This window comes from Tiliqua scincoides, chromosome 3 (genome assembly GCF_035046505.1).
Source record: "Tiliqua scincoides isolate rTilSci1 chromosome 3, rTilSci1.hap2, whole genome shotgun sequence".
NCBI classification, from domain to species: domain Eukaryota; kingdom Metazoa; phylum Chordata; class Lepidosauria; order Squamata; family Scincidae; genus Tiliqua; species Tiliqua scincoides.
Window position 1 is genome coordinate 20,171,628 of NC_089823.1, and position 21,130 is coordinate 20,192,757.

The following is a 21,130-nucleotide window of genomic DNA, read 5'->3' on the forward strand; positions in this document are numbered from 1 at the left end:
GCAAACCTATTAAGGGTCCAAGGCCAAATTGTTACAGTGGATCGTTGATCCTGGGTGCCGCAAGTGGATAGTGCCCTGCCAGCTCACCTCAAAAAAAACTGCCATTAGAAGCAGTGAAGCACATTAGGGTCAGTGACACATTTAATGTCACATACAAGTGTCCTCCACTCACTTGACAGGATAGGGACAGGAGCTATGGTTGAAAAGTGAAACTCGGTCTTTTCTTAGTTTACGCATGTTGCTTCCAATGCTTTTTTAGCAAGCAAATTACAAATGCATTTTTTATTTTGCAAATTCCTGCTATCACACAAAGATTTCTGCAAATGAACTCTCATTAACACTTTCAGGAATGGGAATAGACCCGGAGCTAAAGTTGGTGTGCGCTCGCTCTCTCTCACACACACACACGCATGCACGCACACACATAGGCAGTGCAATCCTAACTTGCGATGGAACAGGCAGGCAGGCAGGCAGGCGGTTTCCGGCTGGCTAAGGCTCAGCCCTAGGCAAGGGGAAAAAAATTTCCCCTTACCCTGGGGAGAGCTGCAGTGACCCCAATGGGTCTACTCAAATCTGTACCACCTGATAAGGTGCTGCAGATCCAGGTAGAACAGAGCAAACAGGAGCTGCTTCACACTGCCCAGGAATGAGGGCTAGGATCTGGCATAACCGCCAGGTCCTGGCCCCAACTCCTGCACTCCCCCTACCTGCTTCCTCCTCCCCACCTCCTCCCCACCCTCCATCCACCCTTTTACTATGCAGACCACTTTGTAAACTGCTTCTGTTGAAAAGCAGTCCACGAATATTCATCATCATCAAGCTCAGTGGTTCTCAAATGTTTTCACACCAGGACCCACTTTTTTCAAAATGACACTCTATCAGGATCCTCTTAGCTTTATGAGACTTTTAAAAAAGTGATCTAGAAAGAAAAAATATATTTTAAAAATGTATTTACAAGTAATATTTTATTCATTTATTTGCGAAAAACATGACCAATTTCTTGTAATGAGGCAGCCTTAATGAATAGCCTCAAGACTTGAGAGGCCTAGCTACATGACCCAGGCTTCACCTGCCCCCACTACCTGTCATTAACAGACTTAAACACACACGCACGCACGCACGCACGCACGCACACACACACACACACACACACACACACACACACCAGAAAAAAGATACTCAAACATTTATCTCCCTAAATTTACACAAGCTTACAAACTTCAGGAGCTCAGCTCCTTGAAAACTGCAAGAGCTGAGCTCTTTGCAGGGCAGTTAGCAGCTATCTGATTTCTGAATAGCCTCGGGGCTTGAGGCAATTAGTTATCTCATCTTTCCATCTCCCATGTTTTCAATGGAGGCTGGGTGGGACCCACTAGAAATTGGGTCACAACCCACCAAGAACTGATAAACGTAAAGACACACACACAACTATTAATTCGAAATGTAGGTGTGGTTAAGACCAGGCAACCGTACCTTAGGAGGATGACATTCTTACAGTTCTTTCATAAACAGCAGTAGAACAACACATCATTAAGTCCTGAGATATCGAGCCAGGGCCTGGTAGAATCAATCCGTGTACGCAAACCACATATGGAGGCAGGGAAGCAGCTAGAACTCCAATGGCCGTATTTACCCCATGTATGGCCTCTGCCCTCCAGTTCAGTGTCATCACCACATTTGAACTTGATATTGGTAGCTCCTGTATCATCACCAAAAATCCACAGAGGTTGAGGTTTGGCCACTCTTAGAGCAAAGGAGGTCAGATAGCTTTCGGGACACATCTGCCTACTCAACCAATTTCCCCGCCTGCCATAGAAAATAATGATGGTGTCATTATGTATATGAACATTAAAGATCTACAAATAGTAGCCATCCTTTACATCTTGGATGCAATTAACAATCAGAATATGTATTTGCTGTTGTGTGTGAAGAGAAACGGACTATGTGCCCAGCTGTTTCTACGAAGAGTGTCCAACTTCATGGAGGTTCACAAACAGGGTAATAAAGAGATAGAAATCTCTCTTCTTAAAGCTCGCTTCTGATCACTGAAAGAGCATTGCTTCTGCAAATGCAAGTAACAGGTGGATCTAGCTTCCCTTTTAGCACACTCCTAGCCATGTCTACTCAGGAGTAAGTCCCACTGTATTCAATGGACTCACTTTCCCAGGAAAGTGTTATAGGATTGCAGCTTTTAGCTAGCTAATCTTACACACTATATAATTACAGCATTTGTATTTATAAAGCATTTATTAACAGCATTTATATTTATAATATTATTCTTGTTATTTATATAAATTATCTTTAACACCTGGTGGAGACAATTTTAAATGAAAATAAAACAAAACCAACACAAGTGCACTAGTATTTGTGAATTGTACCTAAGCTGGCTCAATGATCAGTGGTATTGCTAGGGAGCGCAGAGGGTGAAGGCTGCACTGGGTGACAGACACGGGGGGGAGGTGTGTGACACTACTATTCATCAAAATTTTTAAAATCTTTGTAACACTTTGTATTATATATCAATCAATGCGTATTTTCATGCGGAATGCAATGAAATAAACCACCTTGAAATATATCTCTTCCATCCAAAGTTATAGCCAAAAAACTAGCGGGGCAGGGCGATGGTACATCACCACCGGAGGCATTGCCCTGCCCACTGAATGGAAGGAGGTCCATTATAGGGGTGACACACCTTGCCTCCTGCACTGGGTGAACAAACCCTAGTGATGTCACTGTCAACCATTCCAAAATTAAAGCAAAATATTTTGATTTTCTCTCCACCTTACTGGAATATATTCCCTTCTTCATGAAATCCTGGAAGGAAACCAGGATTTTATTACGAGGATTATATATTAAAGTAAGATGGAGGCTTTGCACCTGATGGCCAAACAGCACATGATTTTAATTGCATTGTTGACCTTGGTATACATTCCTTTTTCATATGTGTTAATAGGACACACAATGGGCCCAGTACAAACTGAGGCCACCTGCATACTACGTGACATCAGTAAGAAAAATATTTCCATTGGTTCCAACTGGACATTTTTCCCCCAGTGTAAATAATCTACATGGGGGATGAGGAAGACAATTTGGATCAGAACCACACTGCAAAGCCCATCTCCTTACCCCCTTCGCCTGGATGTTGAGCCAGATCAGATACATCACAAATGCTAATTATTTTTAAAAATGCAAGTATGCCACCATCAGTGACATGATTGAAATCATGTCTTGTTTGGTCTTTAAATGTCTAGACTCTTTGTCAGTCTTTGTTCATATTCATGGGATCACGTGATGTTAGGTCAAAAATGAGGAACCACCTCTCATTGAGAGCATTCAGCTTGGCACTCAGAACAAGTCAGACAGACTAGGATAGTCATCCAGTATCAAGACGTAAGCAAGCATAAAAACGCTTCAGCCCCTCCCGCCAATTCCAGCTGCAAAACAACATGGAAAGGAAAGTAGAAGCCAACTCACGGTCCAACTCGGGACTCAATTTGTGTACCATCAGAACAGTAGAGACGGATGCCATTCAGGGATGAGTCATCCTGCCACAAGAGTTTACCATGCGTTCCATCTAACTGGTGGTGAAAAGAAAAACTATCTGATAAATCTGTTGCTCCCATCTAGGGTCCCATCATAGTCCACATTTATGCAAGGGTAAAACATACTGTGGCTGTTTTCAGTGAACATTAGCAAACACACTGTGTTTTAGAAAATCCAAATCTGATCAAATTGTAACAGCCAAGTTAAGGCAGTGGTTCTCAAACTTTTAACACCGGGACCCACTTTTTAGAATGACAATCTGTCTGGGACCCACTGGAAGTGATGTCATGGCTGGAAGTGACATCATCAAGCAAATTAAAAGAAATGTTATAAATAATTCAATTAAAGCTCAAAAATCAGGCTCTGCCTTGTGGCAGCTGCCACAAAGGACAAGCAATGCAGCGCTCAATACAGTGGCTCTGCCAGCCCTGATATGCTGGTGTGGCAACAGGAAGGACTGTGGGCATTCCATGGGTTACAGAAGACCTGTATGCCACCAGGAGGCCTCCATAGATGGAAGGAGAAAATATTTTTACTTACCTCTGGCTGGTTTTTGATCTCCACCTTCAACCTTTGGACAGTAAGAAGAAGACACAGCCACTCACCTTGATTGAGAATCCCCTGGCATAACCTGAGGGACATATCATTGGTTCCCATGCCCAAAAACCACGTTTTCCTCCATTTCCTACAGCAATTATTCTATAGGTAGGCCGGGTTTGTCCATACCAGAGGCAGATGGAGAAGATCAAGAATAGCATTGTGTGAATAGACAGGTCCATGGGAAACAGCCTCTTCTGTACAGAAACAAAATTAGAGAATAAGGGCCCAATCCTATCCAATTTTCCAGCACCGGTGTAGCCGCAATGCAGCCCCAAGGTAAGGGAACAAATGTTCCCATACTTCAAGGGGGCTTCTGTGACTGCTGCCCCACCTTAAGATGCAGCGCATGACCCATTGGCACAGCTGCACCGGCACTGGAAAATTGGATAGGATTGGGCCCTAAGACAGAGGAAATTTATACTTGAGGAATTTTGGCTGGTCACTTCTTCGGTGAAAACCTCTTTGAATCTGTTTCTGTCATTGCCCCTAGAAGTGTATGCAATTTATCTGAGTTGATGCAGGAATTGACTGACTAACTCGGAGTTGCTGGGAGTTTGTACAAAGTCAGTTTTATGGTTTAAACTAGAAAAGCACACCTGGCAACCAGTAAATATTCTAGAACTTAAAGCAAAATGTGGAGCAACAGCAGTGAATGGATTGCTATCCATTAAATACAGATTGTGTCAAAGGAATTGCTAAATGGTGTAATTGACGGTTTGATACTTGGTAAAAAAAAATCTGAATCGTTTGGAATTGATCTGGTTATTTTAGTTCTTGTAAATCAACACACAGTGATTTGTGTTCAGCCCCCACAAATTTTGGTGGGGACACTTGGAGGTTACAGTTCCAATCACGCCGAGCTAAAATTGATATTTCCTATGGCTCCAATTTACTTGGCTGTCATAAGAACATAAGAACATAAAAACAGCCTCACTGGATCAGGCCATAGGCCCATCTAGTCCAGCTTCCTGTATATCACAGCGGCCCACCAAATGCCCCAGGGAGCACACCAGATAACAAGAGACCTCATCCTGTGCCCTCCCTTGCATCTGGCATTCTGACATAGCCCATTTCTAAAATCAGAAGGTTGCGCATACACATCATGGCTTGTACCCCGTAATGGATTTTTCCTGCAGAAACTTGTCCAATCCCCTTTTAAAGGCGTCCAGGCCTTTCGCCATCACCACATCCTGTGGCAAAGAGTTCCACAGACCAACCACACGCTGAGTAAAGAAATATTTTCTCTTGTCTGTTCTAACTCTCCCAACACTCAATTTTAGTGGATGTCCCCTGGTTCTGGTGTTACGTGAGAGTGTAAAGAGCATTTCCCTATCCGCACATCTTCAGCATCTCTATTGTCCACTTTTTTATTCATACCAGTATGTTGCTGGAGTTGCTGGAGCAGAGCTCTGCAGTGCCCAAACGCCACTCCTTGATGGTGCATTGGGTGCTATTACTACTACAGCCACTACAGCCACTATTACGGCTGTTATTACGGCTACTGGCACAACAATCAGGGATCAATCCAGCCAGGTGCGCCTTATCGTGGTCCTGAGCCTGTCTTTCTTAATGGACCCTTTCTTTCTTCCTGCCCCAGATTTAATGTTACTCCCTCCCAAGTTTCTTTGGGAAGATACTGCAAGTTTCCATTTCTTTACTGTTAGTGCCCTTGTAACTCAGGCTCTGTATAATTTGGGCATATTTGCTTCCATTGTGTAATCCATGTGGATTCTCAGGCCACCTATTTGGATTCTGCCCTAGAGAACAAACGAGGGCTCTCGGACACAGAGAAACTGCTTTTTCTCCACAGCAATGGCCCCCCAAAAGTCACTGAGCGAACTGCGAAATTTCTTTTGTTAATGGACCAGACTTTGGTAAACTGCCTTTTTGTATGATTAACGTCTCCCTGGAAGGAGAAGTCTGTTAGTATGCCAATAAAGGTTGATTTGATTTGATTTCAACTGATGAGGTCTAAATTTCCTCTTTGCTCCTTTTCTGTATATTTGTGGGGGGGCGGGTGATGGGTGACAATGAGCTCATTATCTCAGTGGGCCATAATGTTTGCCAAACGTGGCGGGGTGATGGCAGTGGGACATGGACACAAGCACTGGGGGAAAGCAGTTCTCATCTCTACAGCCCTCCCAAGAGTCGCCATCTTTTATTTACAAAACTTCAGGCATTTTGAGTTCAGAGCTCCTGATCCTGGGAACATGCAGGTCAGCAACGTCACATTTAAAATGGGCAAACCGGGTCAGCCTCCTGCAAAAACATCACTTTAAAGTGGGGAAGGGGCAGATTTTGATGCTGCTGAAAATGTGAAGAGTGCCCTCCCTTTCAACTCACAGCAAGAACAGCTCAGCTAAAAAGATTGTTCCTGATTTGCCTTCATTTGACATCAGGCAACCGCTCAGTCCTGCATAATACTGGCTGATCTGAAATTCTTGTCCTTCCTTCTCCCTGTTTCCAAGCTGCTGAACAGAGAGGTGTCACATTTCCTACATGAAGAATGAGGCAGACTCTGATCAGAACAGTGGACTAGGAATGTGATCAGGGTACTGGGCTGTACCAACCAAGCTCTGCTGCTCCGTAACTGAGCAATGCAAAATTGTCAGCACTGGAGATTCTTTTCTTCTGTGCTTCCCCCAACCCCTTTCACATCACCTTTCATTTCTGCTTTCCAAAGCAAGGAAGCCCTTTTTGCTGCTGGGTGGAGTGATCAAGAAAGGCTGGCCTGCAGCCTTGGTCTTCCCTTCTCCAAGCTGCTGAGAATAGAATGGGGAAGTTCTACTTACCGTCCTCACATCTAGCTTCCTACAGACCAAATAAGATAGACCCTGGGCAGAACTGTGTAATTTGTTTGTGGGCAAGGTGGTGAGTGGGGGCAGGAAAGTGAAAGGTCAGACTTGCCTGTCCTGAACAGTTCCTGCTATGCTCTGTTCTTCCATAATGAGAACCAATTGAAGGAACAGCAAGCTCTTTTTTCTGGGACTCCCCCACTCTCAGCTCTACCTGCCTTTCATTACTACCTCCAGACCAAAAAGTCATGTACAGCACAATCCTATGCATGTCTCCTCAGAAGTAATTCCCATTGATTTTAATGGGGCTTACTCCCAGGAAAGTGTGGATAGAATTGTAGCCTTACCTTTGCAGAAAATGCTTGAGAAAGGCAAGAGTCTCATTCCAAGATGTTGCATCTGGTGTCCAAATGTCTAAGACTACAGTGCACTTTGCTTCAGCAGCAATGGTTGGTTGGCAACCTTCAGTCTCGAAAGACTATGGCATAAGCCTACAGCACCTGGTATTCTCAGGTGGTCTCCCATCCAAATACTAACCAGGCCTGACACTGCTTAGCTTCCAAGATCAGACAAGATCAGACATGTGAAGCTACCTTCTACAGGATCAATATTCTACTGAATATACTTAAGTAGGGTTCAGTAGTCCTTCGTTACTAAGTCCTGGAAATTGTATTTCATTCTCTGTCGGAGGCGAAAGACACAGGGTCTCTTGCGGCCCAATCCTAAAGAGACCCAGCACCGGAACTGAGCCCTAGCTCTGGATGCCGTAAATGTGCCATAAAGCACATGTATGGCACCCAGTGAGAAGGGAGCGCCAGCACTGGGCCCGCGTCTGTCAGGCAACGGGCCCAGCGCTAGCAGGAGGACATGGCATTGCCTGGGGTGAGTTCAACCACCCTGGTGGGGAGAGGACAGAATGAGGGTGGAAAGGGAGAGGAACTGGAGCAGATCCTGAACTCCACATCAGGCTGGAAGGCCTGATGCAGAGTCTCTCAAGTCTGCGCCGGCAAAATAGCCAGCACAAGCTTGAAAAACCCTATTGTGGGACTTGGGGCTTTCACCAGAGGAAGAGGACAAAAGTCCCCTGAGGAGACCTCCAGTTGCTTCCCGGCACCTGCTGGATACAGCAGTAGCCATTTTGGTGCCTCTGCTCTTCTGGGCACTGGAAAGTTCAGGATTGGGCTCTTGGCTCTCCGTGCCCTCATCAAATTAGGTTCTCAAAATTCTGATAAACACTGATTAATCTGGTATCACCCTGATAACATCCGTGCTGTAGGGATGACCACAGAAGGACAGAAATACTGGATTCCTTAAGGCATTTCAGACATTCAGATATTTTGCGGCAAATGCTCTCTTGTGGGGTCATTTGACAGGAGGTAGCTGTACCTATTAGGGAACATCAATTCACATGAATATGTCACTTCTTGCCTGAAATAGATTCAGTTTTCTTTAAATATTTTACATTATGATATGACCCTAGCCAGACTACACTGTATATTTGCCACTGATTTTAAATATCGTTTTTACATATGTTTTATTCTGTATTTCTTAGCTTGCTGTAAACTGCCTTTTAGGCTGGGGAAAGGTGGTAGAGAAATTGTCCAAATATATAATTGCAAACGTACACTTCAATTTCTGGAGATGTTCTGGTTAACCTAAGACACATGAATACCAGTTCAGTTCAGATGTATCTGCACAAAGCTGTCAGTTTTAACAAAACAAAAGACACTGAAGGGGATACACAGCACCGAACCTTGTGGTTAATAAAACACAGTGAGACTGAGGCAAAAGAAAACAGAATGACAAGTGCAGCTAGGCTTAGTTCAAGTGGTCTCCAGCACTGCAGAGTACATTAGATCATACATGTCTTTGTCTGATTTTGAATGCTTGCCACTTCAAATAATGAAGTTTAGTAAGTAGGATGTTTGTTCCACTCACACAGAACGAGGCAGATTTCTTTTTTTTTTTTCCACAATCCGGTGTTCCAGAGTGGGTAAAACAACTGGACAAAATCTTTCTCAGAATCTTTGTAAAGGTGATTGTGCCACAAATAGTGACATCTGTTGTCTTTTTCAATGGCATTCCAATTCACAACTACACAGGTTGTGCCTCATCATCCACTGGGGTTCCATTCTGTTCCAGGACCCCTCGTGGATTAAAAAAAAATCAGTGGATTTTTTATATCAGTGATACCAAATCAATGGAAAAAGACCCACTTTTTAGTTTTAGTTTTAAAGACCCACTTCCACGTTTCTTGCTCCTCTGTTGTCACCCCAGAATGCATTGGTATAGATGCTATACTTCATTCAGCCACTAGATGAGGTGAACAATGGAATCTAGTGGAATGTAATTATAATTATTTAATTGCGCAAAGGTGGGAAATTGGATTTTGCTGCTTTTTCCCTTGTTACAAGGCATTTAGAGGTGGACCCCAGTGTCAGTGGTGAGTCAAATCAGTAGATGCCAAATCAGTGGATACCGAGGTCCTGCCTGTATCTTCAAAATAGTTTTTACTTTTTAGAAGATCTCCCATGGTTAATCTCCAGCTACAGCTCCTGATCTGACTATCAGAGACAAGACACTTCTGATTTTGTTCTCTGCAGAAGATTTTTTTTAGCTCTAATACCCACTAACTACTGATGAATTTATTTTTCATTTAAAGTGCAAACCTAACCTGTACCAGTACAGTCAGACCTCTTGGCCTGTGCTGTATCCAATGAACGTTAGCAGCAAGATAGGAGTCACCTCTGGGTAAGGGGATTTTTTCCCCTGCCCTATGGAGTGACTCAAATCTGCCCCAGTTATTTAGCTGGCACAAATCTGAGAAGCCTGGTGTAAAGCCAGGCCAGCTGGGAGGGGGGGTTATGATGTGGCGTGCATAGCCACCGCCAATCCCATCCCCCTCCTGGGCCCAATTATGCCCTCCCCCTGCCCCAAAACACCTCATCCCCTCCTCCAAACTGCACTCCTGCCATCCTCTCCCACCCCAGCCCGTACTGCCTAGTGCAAACCTACCTGTGCCAGCTGGTATAGGGTTGAGATCCAGCTTGGGTGAGCTGGCACAGGCCTCTGTGGGCTCAATCCTACCCAATTTTCCTGTGCCAGTGCAGCTGTTCCAATGGGGGAGATGCTGCATCCTGTGGTGGGCAGGTAGTCACAGAGGCCTCCTCAAGGTATGGGAACATTTGTTCCCTTATTTCGAGGCTGCATTGTGGCTGCACCGGTGCTGGAAAATTGGATAGGATCGGGCCCTGTGTCAGCCCAATGCAGAGACCGCTGCGCTGGCTTAAATGCCAGTCTGGCATTTAGAAGTTAATAGGCTGAGAGTTAATAGTGTCGATTTTGGAAGATGATGAAGAAGAAGAAGTAGAAGAAGGAGATGATGATGGTGATGGTGATGATGATGATGATGATGATGGTGGTGATGGTGGTGATGATGATGACGACGACAACGGCGAATATAGGTTCCCCTACGCAGGCTGCAGAGAAAAAAATAACTAAGGTGAAGGCACTGCTATTTTTGGATTTTCATTATTTTGTAAAGGGCAAAGGTTTCCTGCTTCCTGCTACAAAGACACCTTTGTTCCATTTTAACAACCAGCCCTCTCCTCCTCCAACACATTTTTCCTCCCACCACTATAAAGTTCAGCGTGCTCCAGCTGAATATATATAACTTTCCGACCAGCTTTCATCCTCCCTCTCTCTATTATGTCACTCTGGAGATAAGACTCCAGATCAGATCAAAACAAGTGGTAAGGCGACAAAATGCAGCAGAGGATTCCCAGATGCGAATGGAAGGCAGAGAATCTCCCTGCATTGCAAGCCTATTAAAAGTCTGAGGCCCAGTGTTGCAGTAGATGCCTGATCTATGGTGCCATGAGTGACGAGACCCCCGCCAGTTGACCCTAGAAAGCCTACTCTTAATTCCTCCTGTGCAAAAACCACGTTATATATTTAAGAGCAAATATTTCCCCCATAGGAGCGGCAACAAACTGCAGCAGGGAAGTACAGTACCACAACCCAATCCTACTTAATGCCCCCTGCAGGACCCGCTGAACCCCGCAGGGGGGTTTTGGCCTCTGGAGGCCTCCTTAGGGTAAGGGAACATTTGTTCCCTTGCCCGGGGATAAGTCCATGCCAGGCTGAAGGGTCTACTCAGACCGGTGCCTGTTGTATAGCTGGCACAGGTCTGCGTGGATCCAGAACTGGGGATCAAGGCAGGGAAAGAGGGCTGGATATCAGCATGCACTGCTGCCGCTGATACCACCCCCTTCCTGGCCCCTCCTTTCTGCCCTCCCCTTCCCGTCCCTCCCCCAGTATGTATGCAAACAGTCTAACGGTATGGGAGACACGGGAGACTATAGGCACTTCTCCAGTTCTCAGGTATTTTTCTCTGGATGGTTGTCAATTATGGGTGGAATCAATTTGAAATTTTATAAACTTGTACAAGCCTCCAACTCTTCCTGAGTTATTCTGGAACCTCCTTTCATCTGTCAGCATTCCAGTTTCCTCTATCAAGCCCTGCATTTGCTGTTGGAGGGAATGATGATGCTTTGCTTTTTCCAGCACCAGGCCAGTTGGTATAAAACTTTCTCTGACAGTATTTCGTATCATTTTGTCATATGTTTTAATATATAATTAGATGGATAGGCAGCCTGATCCTCTGCCCAGGAAGTGCCACTCACATGTGCAATGCCCACGCAACAGCCATCACAAATGTGCCATAAGGTGGTGGCTAGGGAGGGAGAGGTGCTGGTGGGGAACCAGTACCAGTTGACCCTGGGTCTCCATGCTGGCATGAAGATGTTGGGCACCCACAAGAAGTGAGTACTCCACTGGTGGGACCACTCCACTCAGTGGGAAGGTGTTCCTGGGTGGGGGGCAGAGGAAGGCAGAAAGGGGGTGTTTTCGGGGTGGTGAAGGGTAGCCCATAGGGCAGTTCAGGCCTGGGAGAGGGTGGGGATGGTAGCAGAGGCTACCCCCCTCACCCATGCCTGAGAGCCTATCATGGGCTACTCAGATCTGCACCAGCTATTTTGCTGGTGCAGATCCTTGCAGATCCATACAGGGGCTACTGGGATGTGACACGGGGTAAAGAATCAGATGTTCTCTTACCCTGAGAAGACCTCTGACTGCTCCTCCTGCCCCACAGGATACAATGGCAGCCATGTTGGTGCTGCTACACTGCAGGGCAGGAAGGCAGCATAGGATTGGGCCCAAAACCTCCATGTTTCTAATCTTAAAATGATCGTCAAGTTGGCTATGTACTGGAAAAGTGCCAGTAAAGAATCCCCCATATTGAGCCAAAGGACTCTTCCTCTGGGAAAGAGGGATTGTTTAAGTTACCCCAGTTGCAGGGAACAGGACAATCAAACAGTTCCTTTGAAGAAATTGATACTGTTGACCCTGACTTGAAATACTTTCAGCCCTCAGTAAACGGATTCTGGTCACTTCCTGAGCTAATGAACTCTCCCCCTTCTCTTTGATTTATTGGAACAGCAACTAGGAGCTGTTTCCAGGAAGCAAAGTGCTTGATAGCCTGTTTAGGAATTAAGTTATCATCATTATTGAAGATACTTCCTTAATGGATGATTTGGAGACAAACGCTGTAGATAAATCATGGAACTTCTGAAGCTCATGTCTATTCAGCAACAAGTCAGATGTGCAATGGAATTTGGACAATGCTAGTTATGAAGGATTAAAAAATGCATTAAGGCAGGGGTCTCCAAACTTTTCGGCCGCAGGGCCACATCAAATGCCTGGCACAGTGTTGAGGGCCGAAAAAAATTAAATATAAATACATTAAATAAATGCATTAGAAATGGAACTTAGATGAATGAATGAATGAATGAATGAATGAATGAATGAATGAATGGGCTCAAATGTTTTGGATTACTCCAAACACCAACACAGCTCAAGAAATAAATCATACACTTAAATGGACCTCCATTCCCTCACCCTACAAGCACAACTCTGGTTGTGTTTGGTCAGCATGGTCAGAGGCTCTCAGGGGATCAGAGGCTGGGCACGGGCCGTATAGAGACTCACCATAGGCCACATCTGGCCCCCGGGCTGGGGTTTGGAGACCTCTGCATTAAGGTATTAGTTGCTGCCATGTACTCCAGACTCTGAGAGACAATTTCTTAAAGTTCCTGGTGAAGTCACATAGAATTTGAACTACAATCACTTCATATCACACAGATCGGGAGTCCTTCATTTCATCTCTCTGTTCCTGAAATTTTTCACCTGACTGTGAAAATAAGTCCTTAGTTCTCTACCCATTCCGAGTAAATCGAGCGCCATGCCCTAATCGTTCCTCTTCCATTTCCTTTTCTGCACTCTTGAATTATTTACTTGGAAAAGTACAGAAAGAAAGGAGTCAGGAAATAATTGATTGTGGCATCTACTCAGCATCAGGAGGTCTGAAAGGAAGATCCTGGGTACACATTTACCTTCAGTGAGAATCCGGAAGTATGTACAATGCCACCTGCAGGACATCAGGGGGTGGTGTATTGTCCAAGAGGCAGCTGATTCAGAGGCTAACTGTCCTAGCCCTTTGCTTTGTCCTCTTTAAGCAGGGGTGTGTTTCTTTCCAGCTTCCTTCCTGCCCCTTTTCTCTCTCCCCTCCCCCATCCTTCAAGCATACAGACCTCTTTCCAGCAACATGGTATCTACCATGCCATGAGGTCTCACACATCCATGAAAAATGAATAGGAATATACATATGTACTGTGAATGCAGTACTTTTTCTTTGAAATATTTGTTTTTCTGCCTCTGCTCCTTTTTTTACTCCCATCAGCAATCAAGTGGAGGCTTGGGGGTTACTTCAGGGAAAAGGGTCTTTGCCAGTCTCAAGGCAAAGTTGGGTATGTTAAAAGGGGAATGGATTGACACTGCTGTCTCTCTGAGGGGGAAGTGTCCAAATTCAGACACAATCCTATACGTGCTTTCTTGGGCATAAAGCTTATTGAACACATTGGGAGTCACTTCTAAGTACGCTTGCATAGGATTGTGCCGCCAGCCTCAGTTTTAACCCTTCCTTGGCTAAGGTTTCTCTCCACAAATTTACATTTATTATTTTGATTATTTGTGTTGGCTACTTTGGCAATGTCACCTCTGTTTTGATTGTGATTTTCTCTACCATCACAAATAATTGTGTTTGCTCTATAATCACATGTGCCTTGTTGTCTCTCCCATGCATCCATAAATGGTTTGATGTGTTTCAGTTACAATTGGCATCTGTGGGTTTTTTCCTACTGGTCGGGCTTACCCATTGTTAAACATGGGGAGGGGGAGTGGTACACAAGTGCCATGTGCTTATAGGGGAAATAATCATGCTGGGACCAGTTATAGTGCCCAGTGGCACAGCTACATGATTCAAGGGTAAAGGAAGAGAAGGTGAGGGTGAGTTGTCCACGAAACAAACTGTATGTGGGGGTGTTTGACGATGACAGGGAAGGAGGAGTTCAAATCAAAACCATGCAATATGTCTACCTAGTGCGGCGATTTTCAACATTACAACTCCTCTGTCTCCTTCCCCTCCCTGGACTGGAAAAGGAAGATGGGGGCAGAGAAGGAGAGTGGGAGGACACATCATTGGATAAGGGGAGGGTAAGCATTTGGCATGCTGCCTCAGGAGGACTTGGGCTGGCTCTGGATATCAAAAGAAATTCAGAACAACAAACAGAAACCAGGGCACCCCCCTGGCACACATTACAACTTCTAAACATGAAACTGACAAATGATGATTAAAAAAAAAAAAAAACTCTTAGTTCAGCTCTATATGGAAAATGCTGGTGATGAAGCTGGATTGCAGCACCAGCATCAGGGACTCTGAACATGATTCAGGATAATATCTCCAGGTTCATACATCCTATGTGGGCACTCCCCACTGATCATCCTTTAGCGCTTTTGTGAGCCTCCCATCCAGAAATGACATACACGGTTCAAATAAGTAAGGTTAAAAAAAAAAAAGATAAACAGATAAACAACATTCAGTTCAGATTGAAGTATGGTTCAGATTTATGTCAACAAATTCTGTAGAACACAAGCAGTTGCACAATAAGAGGGCAGGACTCTCATCTGTCAGGGGGACAGCAGAGGAATATCACATCGTTAAGTGCCGTTTTATCAATCTCACCGTAGGCAGTCTCAACCCTTGTCTGAAGCCCACATATTGAGCCGGAATGGCAGCTACTCCACGAGCCAAAAGTGCCCCAGTCATAACCATAGCCCTCCAGGATCTCCCCACTTTCGCACTTGAACTGGATGTTGTTGGCGGCTGTGTCATCGTATGCCATCCCCCAGCCATGAGGGGGGTCCACTCTCAAACGGAAGGCGTTCATGTTGCCACTGTAACAATATTGTTGCGCAGACCAAACACCTAGCCTGCCAAAGAAGACAACGATGGAGTGTGATTGATTGAATATATAATCCATACATTGATTTTATATATGTTTATAAGTTTTTATATATGTTATATATGTTTAAATGCACATACATGCATCCGGGCTGATATATATATATATATATATATATATATATATATATATATATATCAAAAACAGGCATACAAACAGCCATCACTCATTATGCTTCAGATGGAATTAACCATAAGGATACATGGATTGTCACCATGAATGAACAGCCATAAGAACCTAAGAACAGCCCCACTGGATCAGGCCATAGGCCCATCTAGTCCAGCTTCCTGTATCTCACAGTGACCCACCAAATGCCCCAGGGAACCCACAAGACAAGAGACCTGCATCCTGGTGCCCTCCCTTGCAGCTGGCACTCTGACATAGCCCATTTCTAAAATCAGGAGGTTGCACATACACACCATGGCTTGTACTCCGTAATGGATTTTTCCTCCAGAAACCTGTCCAATCCCCTTTTAAAGGATTTAAATCCTTTTAAATCTGCCATGGAATACGTTGCTCTGCTGTTTCTATGCAGAGGGTGGCCAACCTCAAGGAGATTCACAAAACAGGGCAACAGGTAGGCAGAGATCTCCCATTCATACTCCTCAGCTTCTGCACTGTAATCATTGAATGTGCATTGTCTCTGAAGCTGAAAGTTGTGACTTGGACTGTCATATTTCTTAGCCATAAAAACCTCCATTTTTCTTTTGCCCATCTAGTCTGTTGCTCTTGTTATCAGTATAGGTTCTCTTTCATATCTTGTGGAAACGCATTTAAATGAAAATAAAATATAATCAAGACAAGGGGCCCAATCCTATCTAACTTTCCATCCCCGGTGCAGCTGCAGTGCAGCCCCTAGGAGAGGGAACAAATGTTCCACCACAGGATGCAGCGCAAACCCCATTAGCACGGCTACACCAGGACTGGAGAGTTGGATTAAATTTGGCCCAAAAGACACTAATAGCACAAGACCTTTGAGAATCAGAAATAGGTTTCCAAAATTTATGGTGGTTTCATATGAATATGGGGTGCTAATTTCAAAAATGGCATCAGTTTTGCCCTACCATGTCTAGTTTTGGAAATACTGCATAGCTGTGTTAGTGAATGGTACAAGTAGCTTTCTTGTGAGGAAGGCTACACTATGGCTTCATCACAAAGAAGTTGCTTGAGCCATTCCCTAACGAGGCGATACAGTATCTCCAAACTAGAAATGATAGGGTAAAACCAATGCCATACACATGCACCCACCCATACCCAACGGAAGAGAAAAAGAAATAAGCTACTCACTCTCCAACATTAGACTGAATCATTGAACCATCAGAACAATAAAGACGGATACCATTCAAGCTTGTGTCATCCTGCCACAAAAGACTACCTTGGTACTCCTGTATCTGGTGGTAAAAACAAAATAAATCTGTTGTTGCAGATGATCTCAGAAAAGACGTTGCAGAAAAGACTACCTACCTTCATTCATGAGTAAAGGACATAGTTTTCAGTTGGAATGAGCAACATGTGCTGGCTTACAACCTGAACATGACTGTATTGTACTGGCCAGACAAGATCTACAATTTACAGCCCAATCCTGTTTGCACTATATGCTGGCGAATCTCATAACCTACTGCTGAAAGCATGACAGCCAGTAAGCCCTGCACTAGCAGCAGCAGGCACAAGACTGGCAGAGGTTAGCACAGGAAAGTTGGCAGCAGGGCAGATCAAAATGGGGATTAGACAAGGTGGGGTGTGGGAGACATCTGGAGGCCCCATTCTGGGCCTGACATACCCACTTCACCATACATATGTGAAATGTCTGAGTGACTTCCTCATATATATGTGAAATGTCTGCGTGATTTCACATACGTATGTGAAATGTCTGTGTGCTGAAATGTCTGCATGACTTCCTCTTTGCTGACGATACAGCTATCACTACCCACTCTGCCAAAGATCTCCAGCAGCTCATGGATCGTTTTAGCAAGGCCTGCCAAGATTTTGGACTGACAATCAGCCTGAAGAAAACACAGGTCATGGTTCAGGATGTGGACTCACCTCCCTGCATTACAATCTCTGCACATGAACTGGAGGTTGTCCATGACTTTGTGTACCTTGGCTCAACGATCTCCGACACTCTTTCTCTCGATACCGAGCTAAACAAACGCATCGGTAAAGCAGCTACCACGTTTTCCAGACTCACAAAGAGAGTCTGGTCCAACAAGAAGCTGACGGAACATACCAAGATCCAGGTCTACAGAGCTTGCGTCCTGAGTACACTTCTGTACTGCAGCGAGTCATGGACTCTTCACTCACAACAGGAGAGCAAACTGAATGCTTTCCACATGCGCTGCCTCCGACGTATTCTCGGCATCACCTGGCAGGACAAAGTTCCAAACAACACAGTCCTGGAACGTGCTGGAATCCCTAGCATGTATGCACTGCTGAAACAGAGACGCCTGCGTTGGCTCGGTCATGTTGTGAGAATGGATGATGGCCGGATCCCAAAGGATCTCCTCTATGGAGAACTCGTGCAAGGAAAGCGCCCTACAGGTAGACCACAGCTGCGATACAAGGACATCTGCAAGAGGGATCTGAAGGCCTTAGGAGTGGACCTCAACAAATGGGAAACCCTGGCCTCTGAGCGGCCCGCTTGGAGGCAGGCTGTGCAACATGGCCTTTCCCAGTTTGAAGAGACACTTGGCCAACAGTCTGAGGCTAAGAGGCAAAGAAGGAAGGCCCATAGCCAGGGAGACAGGCCAGGGACAGACTGCACTTGCTCCCAGTGTGGAAGGAATTGTCACTCCCGAATCGGCCTTTTCAGCCACACTAGACGCTGTTCCAGAACCACCTTTCAGAGCGCGATACCATAGTCTTTCGAGACTGAAGGTTGCCAACTACATACATATGTATGCGAAAAGAGCTGGCATAGATCTGAGTTGGCCTATTCGGGATCAGAGAGTGACGAAGAATGGATTTTGTATTTTTCGGTTTGAACCAGTCTCCTGTAGAAGTGTAAAGTATTCCTTATAATATTAATTTGTATAATACAAATAAATTTTATTTACTTAGAAACATACAGGAAGAAAGGAGGAAAAAAAAGGTTGATTATGGCATCTATGCAGCATCAGAGAGTCTGAAACAAATATCTATGGTAGACACTTACCTTTAATGAGAAGCCATGAGCATAACCTTTGGGGCACAGGCTTAGGTTTGAATAATAACCATTTTTCACCCCATTCTCCACCCAGATATGTTGATAAAACCGGGCTTCTGAATCCCAAAGGCAGCAGGCAAGGATCAAGAAGAGCAAAGTGCCAACGGAGAGGTCCATGAAAGGTCACCAGTTATGGATTTCACTGCAGAAACATAGTTTATTATCATTATCATTATCATTATCATTAATAATAATAATAATAATAATAATAATAATAATAATAATAATAATAATAATAATAATAATAGCAGCCTTGAGAATGTATAGGGCAGGAGTTTTGCTGGATCTCCCCTTCCCTGGTCAAAATCTCCATGTACTCTCCTTTTCAATCATTGCCCTTAAGGTTGATGGAGTTGATGCAATATATGACCAACCAACTTTTTGACTACTCTTATTCCAGTCAACAGCTTAGAGCTGCTAAGAGCTTGGCTGGATCATTTCATAGTCCAAAGAAAAGTACACCAGGCAATCAGTCTAGAATTCATAGTGAAAGGCAGGGCAGTGGCAGTGGCTGGATTCATTTGCCTTAAACAAAGATTGCAGCAGAAGAATTGCCAAATGTAGTAACAATTGAATTAGAATGTCAGAGAAACTGGGAATTTAGTTAAGGAAAGTATATTCACACCTGACTTTCTTCTATAACAACAGCAGGCAATCATCATCATCATCATCATCATCATCATCTGTGGTGGACTTTACCTCCATATTAAGACTGTCCAATCCCCTTTTAAAGGCATCTAGGCCAGGTGCCATCACAATGTCCACTGGCAAGGAATTCCACAGGTTAATTACACACTTGGTAAAGAAATGTTTTCTTTTTTTGAATGACACTTTGCTCTGGTGAAACATTTCACCAGATGTTGCCCAGGACTCATCTTCTCTCCTTCTCTATATATCTGGGGAGAGGCACCCATGAACTTGTGATATCTATAAGCCTTGGCACTTATAAATGGCTGAGGGTGGTGGTCAGGGCCAGTCCAAGATCTCCTGATGCCCAAAGTGGCTTGCCAAATGTAGTCCCTTCCTTACCCGATGATGTGACAGCCTCTGGTCCTCCCACTCCCCAATGCTCTTGCTCTGCACTCTTCTCCACATTCCCCCTTCATCTCTGTCAGCATTGCCTCACTCTAACTGGGCACATATTTCCATTCTCCTTGTTCCTTCTTCTTAATTTATTCATGGTGGCAGTCCGATGAGCAGAACCTGGGCTACAATACCTTTCGACTGGTCCTGTTTATTATAATCAGAGTCCAATCAAGCAGAAGCAAGACAGGAGGGAAAGAAAATAAGAGGTGTGGGGGTTCCCACGACAAATATTGGGGGGTATTTTCCAGCTACTCTGATGGGTTTCAACAACCTCTGTAATTCAAGCAGATGTGGTTCCTGAGCCATCAGGCCTGATACCTGGACACGGGCAGTTGGGGTATCAGAGAGCCCACCCCACTCACTGGCTCAGGAGGAGGCCAGAATCCCAAGCTGCAGGTTCTTCTGACCTCCAAGGTATTTGCTCCTGAGCCAAAGCCAGCATTGGCCTGGGACCCACAGTCTCACTTAACTCTGGCTCTGGGTGGCTGACACATCCTCATGTGCTCTCTTCTCCTATCTCTTGCAAAGCTCCTTCTTCCTTTCCCTGTCCACGTCCTGACCCCTCTTCTCTGTTGGGCTCTGCTACGGACCGCAGACACTCAGCTATAAGTCAATCTCACAGATAAGTCAAGGGCAGGTTTTGAGCCAACAATCATGGAAATTTCTATGACCCTCGGATAAGTCGGGGGTTAAACTTAGGGGGGTGTCTGACTATAGTTTTGTCTGATTTTACTTGAGGCCAGATCCTGAAAAATAACCCACCACTAAGTGTTAACCAAGTACTGTAGAGTCTCTAATTTATTAAAAACATAGTAAAAGATCATAAGATACATTTTTATTCTTTTAAAATTCTGGTCTTCACCACCTTTTTGTAAACACTATCCATGCACTGTAAACAACATACCAGTAGAACAGTGGTTCCCAACCTGGTATTCATGTACTCCCAGGAACACTCAATAGGACCTTTAGGGGTACTTAAAAAAGAATGGAATAATGGCAGAAAAAGGCAGGTCATGCTCCAGAATGCTTTGCAGGGCCAGCAAGGCAGGAAGGAAGGTAGCTAGTTTGCTGTGAAAGCCCCACCAATAGCTAGTTTTTGGTCATCAATTCATCTATGAAACAGTGATTGAAAACCAGCACAGTAAAAAAGCTGAAACATAATATGGAAAGTGATCTATCACTCAGAATTTCTTAGCACACTTCTGGTGCAAAACAGTGCAAAGGCAGAGTCTTCTCTTCTTCAAACAGATATAAAGAGAAAACACTCTGACGAATACATGAAGTCTGGGCTTTCATATGGAGGAGATGAGGGCTTGTCTTACTAATTACAAACATTTTGCTAAAATGAAGGGCACAATTTATGGAAATGGGCTGCCAAGGGATATGCAAGTGATAAAGGTTGAACCATGAATCAAATCCACCTTTAAGGTGTCTGATGTGTTAAGCCAGAAGTTCTACATACAGCATATAACACATAACTGGGA

General features: G+C 44.6%; 2 protein-coding genes across 2 annotated transcripts; both read right to left on the reverse strand.

The window, feature by feature from the left end:
* Positions 1-1,502: 1,502 nt before the first annotated feature.
* LOC136644078 (vitelline membrane outer layer protein 1 homolog) lies at positions 1,503-4,322 on the reverse strand. The gene is made up of 3 exons (XM_066619588.1): positions 4,233-4,322; positions 3,475-3,578; positions 1,503-1,743 (listed from the first exon to the last, which is right to left on the reverse strand). Exons 1-3 carry the CDS (start codon positions 4,320-4,322, stop codon positions 1,503-1,505), a joined length of 435 nt encoding a protein of 144 aa, XP_066475685.1.
* Positions 4,323-15,016: 10,694 nt separating this feature from the next.
* On the reverse strand, positions 15,017-18,677 carry LOC136644079 (vitelline membrane outer layer protein 1-like). The gene is made up of 3 exons (XM_066619589.1): positions 18,510-18,677; positions 16,646-16,749; positions 15,017-15,326 (listed from the first exon to the last, which is right to left on the reverse strand). Exons 1-3 carry the CDS (start codon positions 18,675-18,677, stop codon positions 15,017-15,019), a joined length of 582 nt encoding a protein of 193 aa, XP_066475686.1.
* Positions 18,678-21,130: the final 2,453 nt, after the last annotated feature.

Coding starts and splice junctions, on each gene's coding strand:
- LOC136644078 (XM_066619588.1), bottom strand. CDS start 4,322: ATGGACCTGTCTATTCACACAATGCTATTCTTGATCTTCTCCATCTGC. Junction 3,579..4,232: donor CTACCTATAGAATAATTGCT/GTAGGAAATGGA, acceptor TTTCACCACCAG/TTAGATGGAACGCATGGTAA. Junction 1,744..3,474: donor ATTGAGTCCCGAGTTGGACC/GTGAGTTGGCTT, acceptor CTTTGCTCTAAG/AGTGGCCAAACCTCAACCTC.
- LOC136644079 (XM_066619589.1), bottom strand. CDS start 18,677: ATGGACCTCTCCGTTGGCACTTTGCTCTTCTTGATCCTTGCCTGCTGC. Junction 16,750..18,509: donor CTCATGGCTTCTCATTAAAG/GTAAGTGTCTAC, acceptor TTTTACCACCAG/ATACAGGAGTACCAAGGTAG. Junction 15,327..16,645: donor ATTCAGTCTAATGTTGGAGA/GTGAGTAGCTTA, acceptor CTTCTTTGGCAG/GCTAGGTGTTTGGTCTGCGC.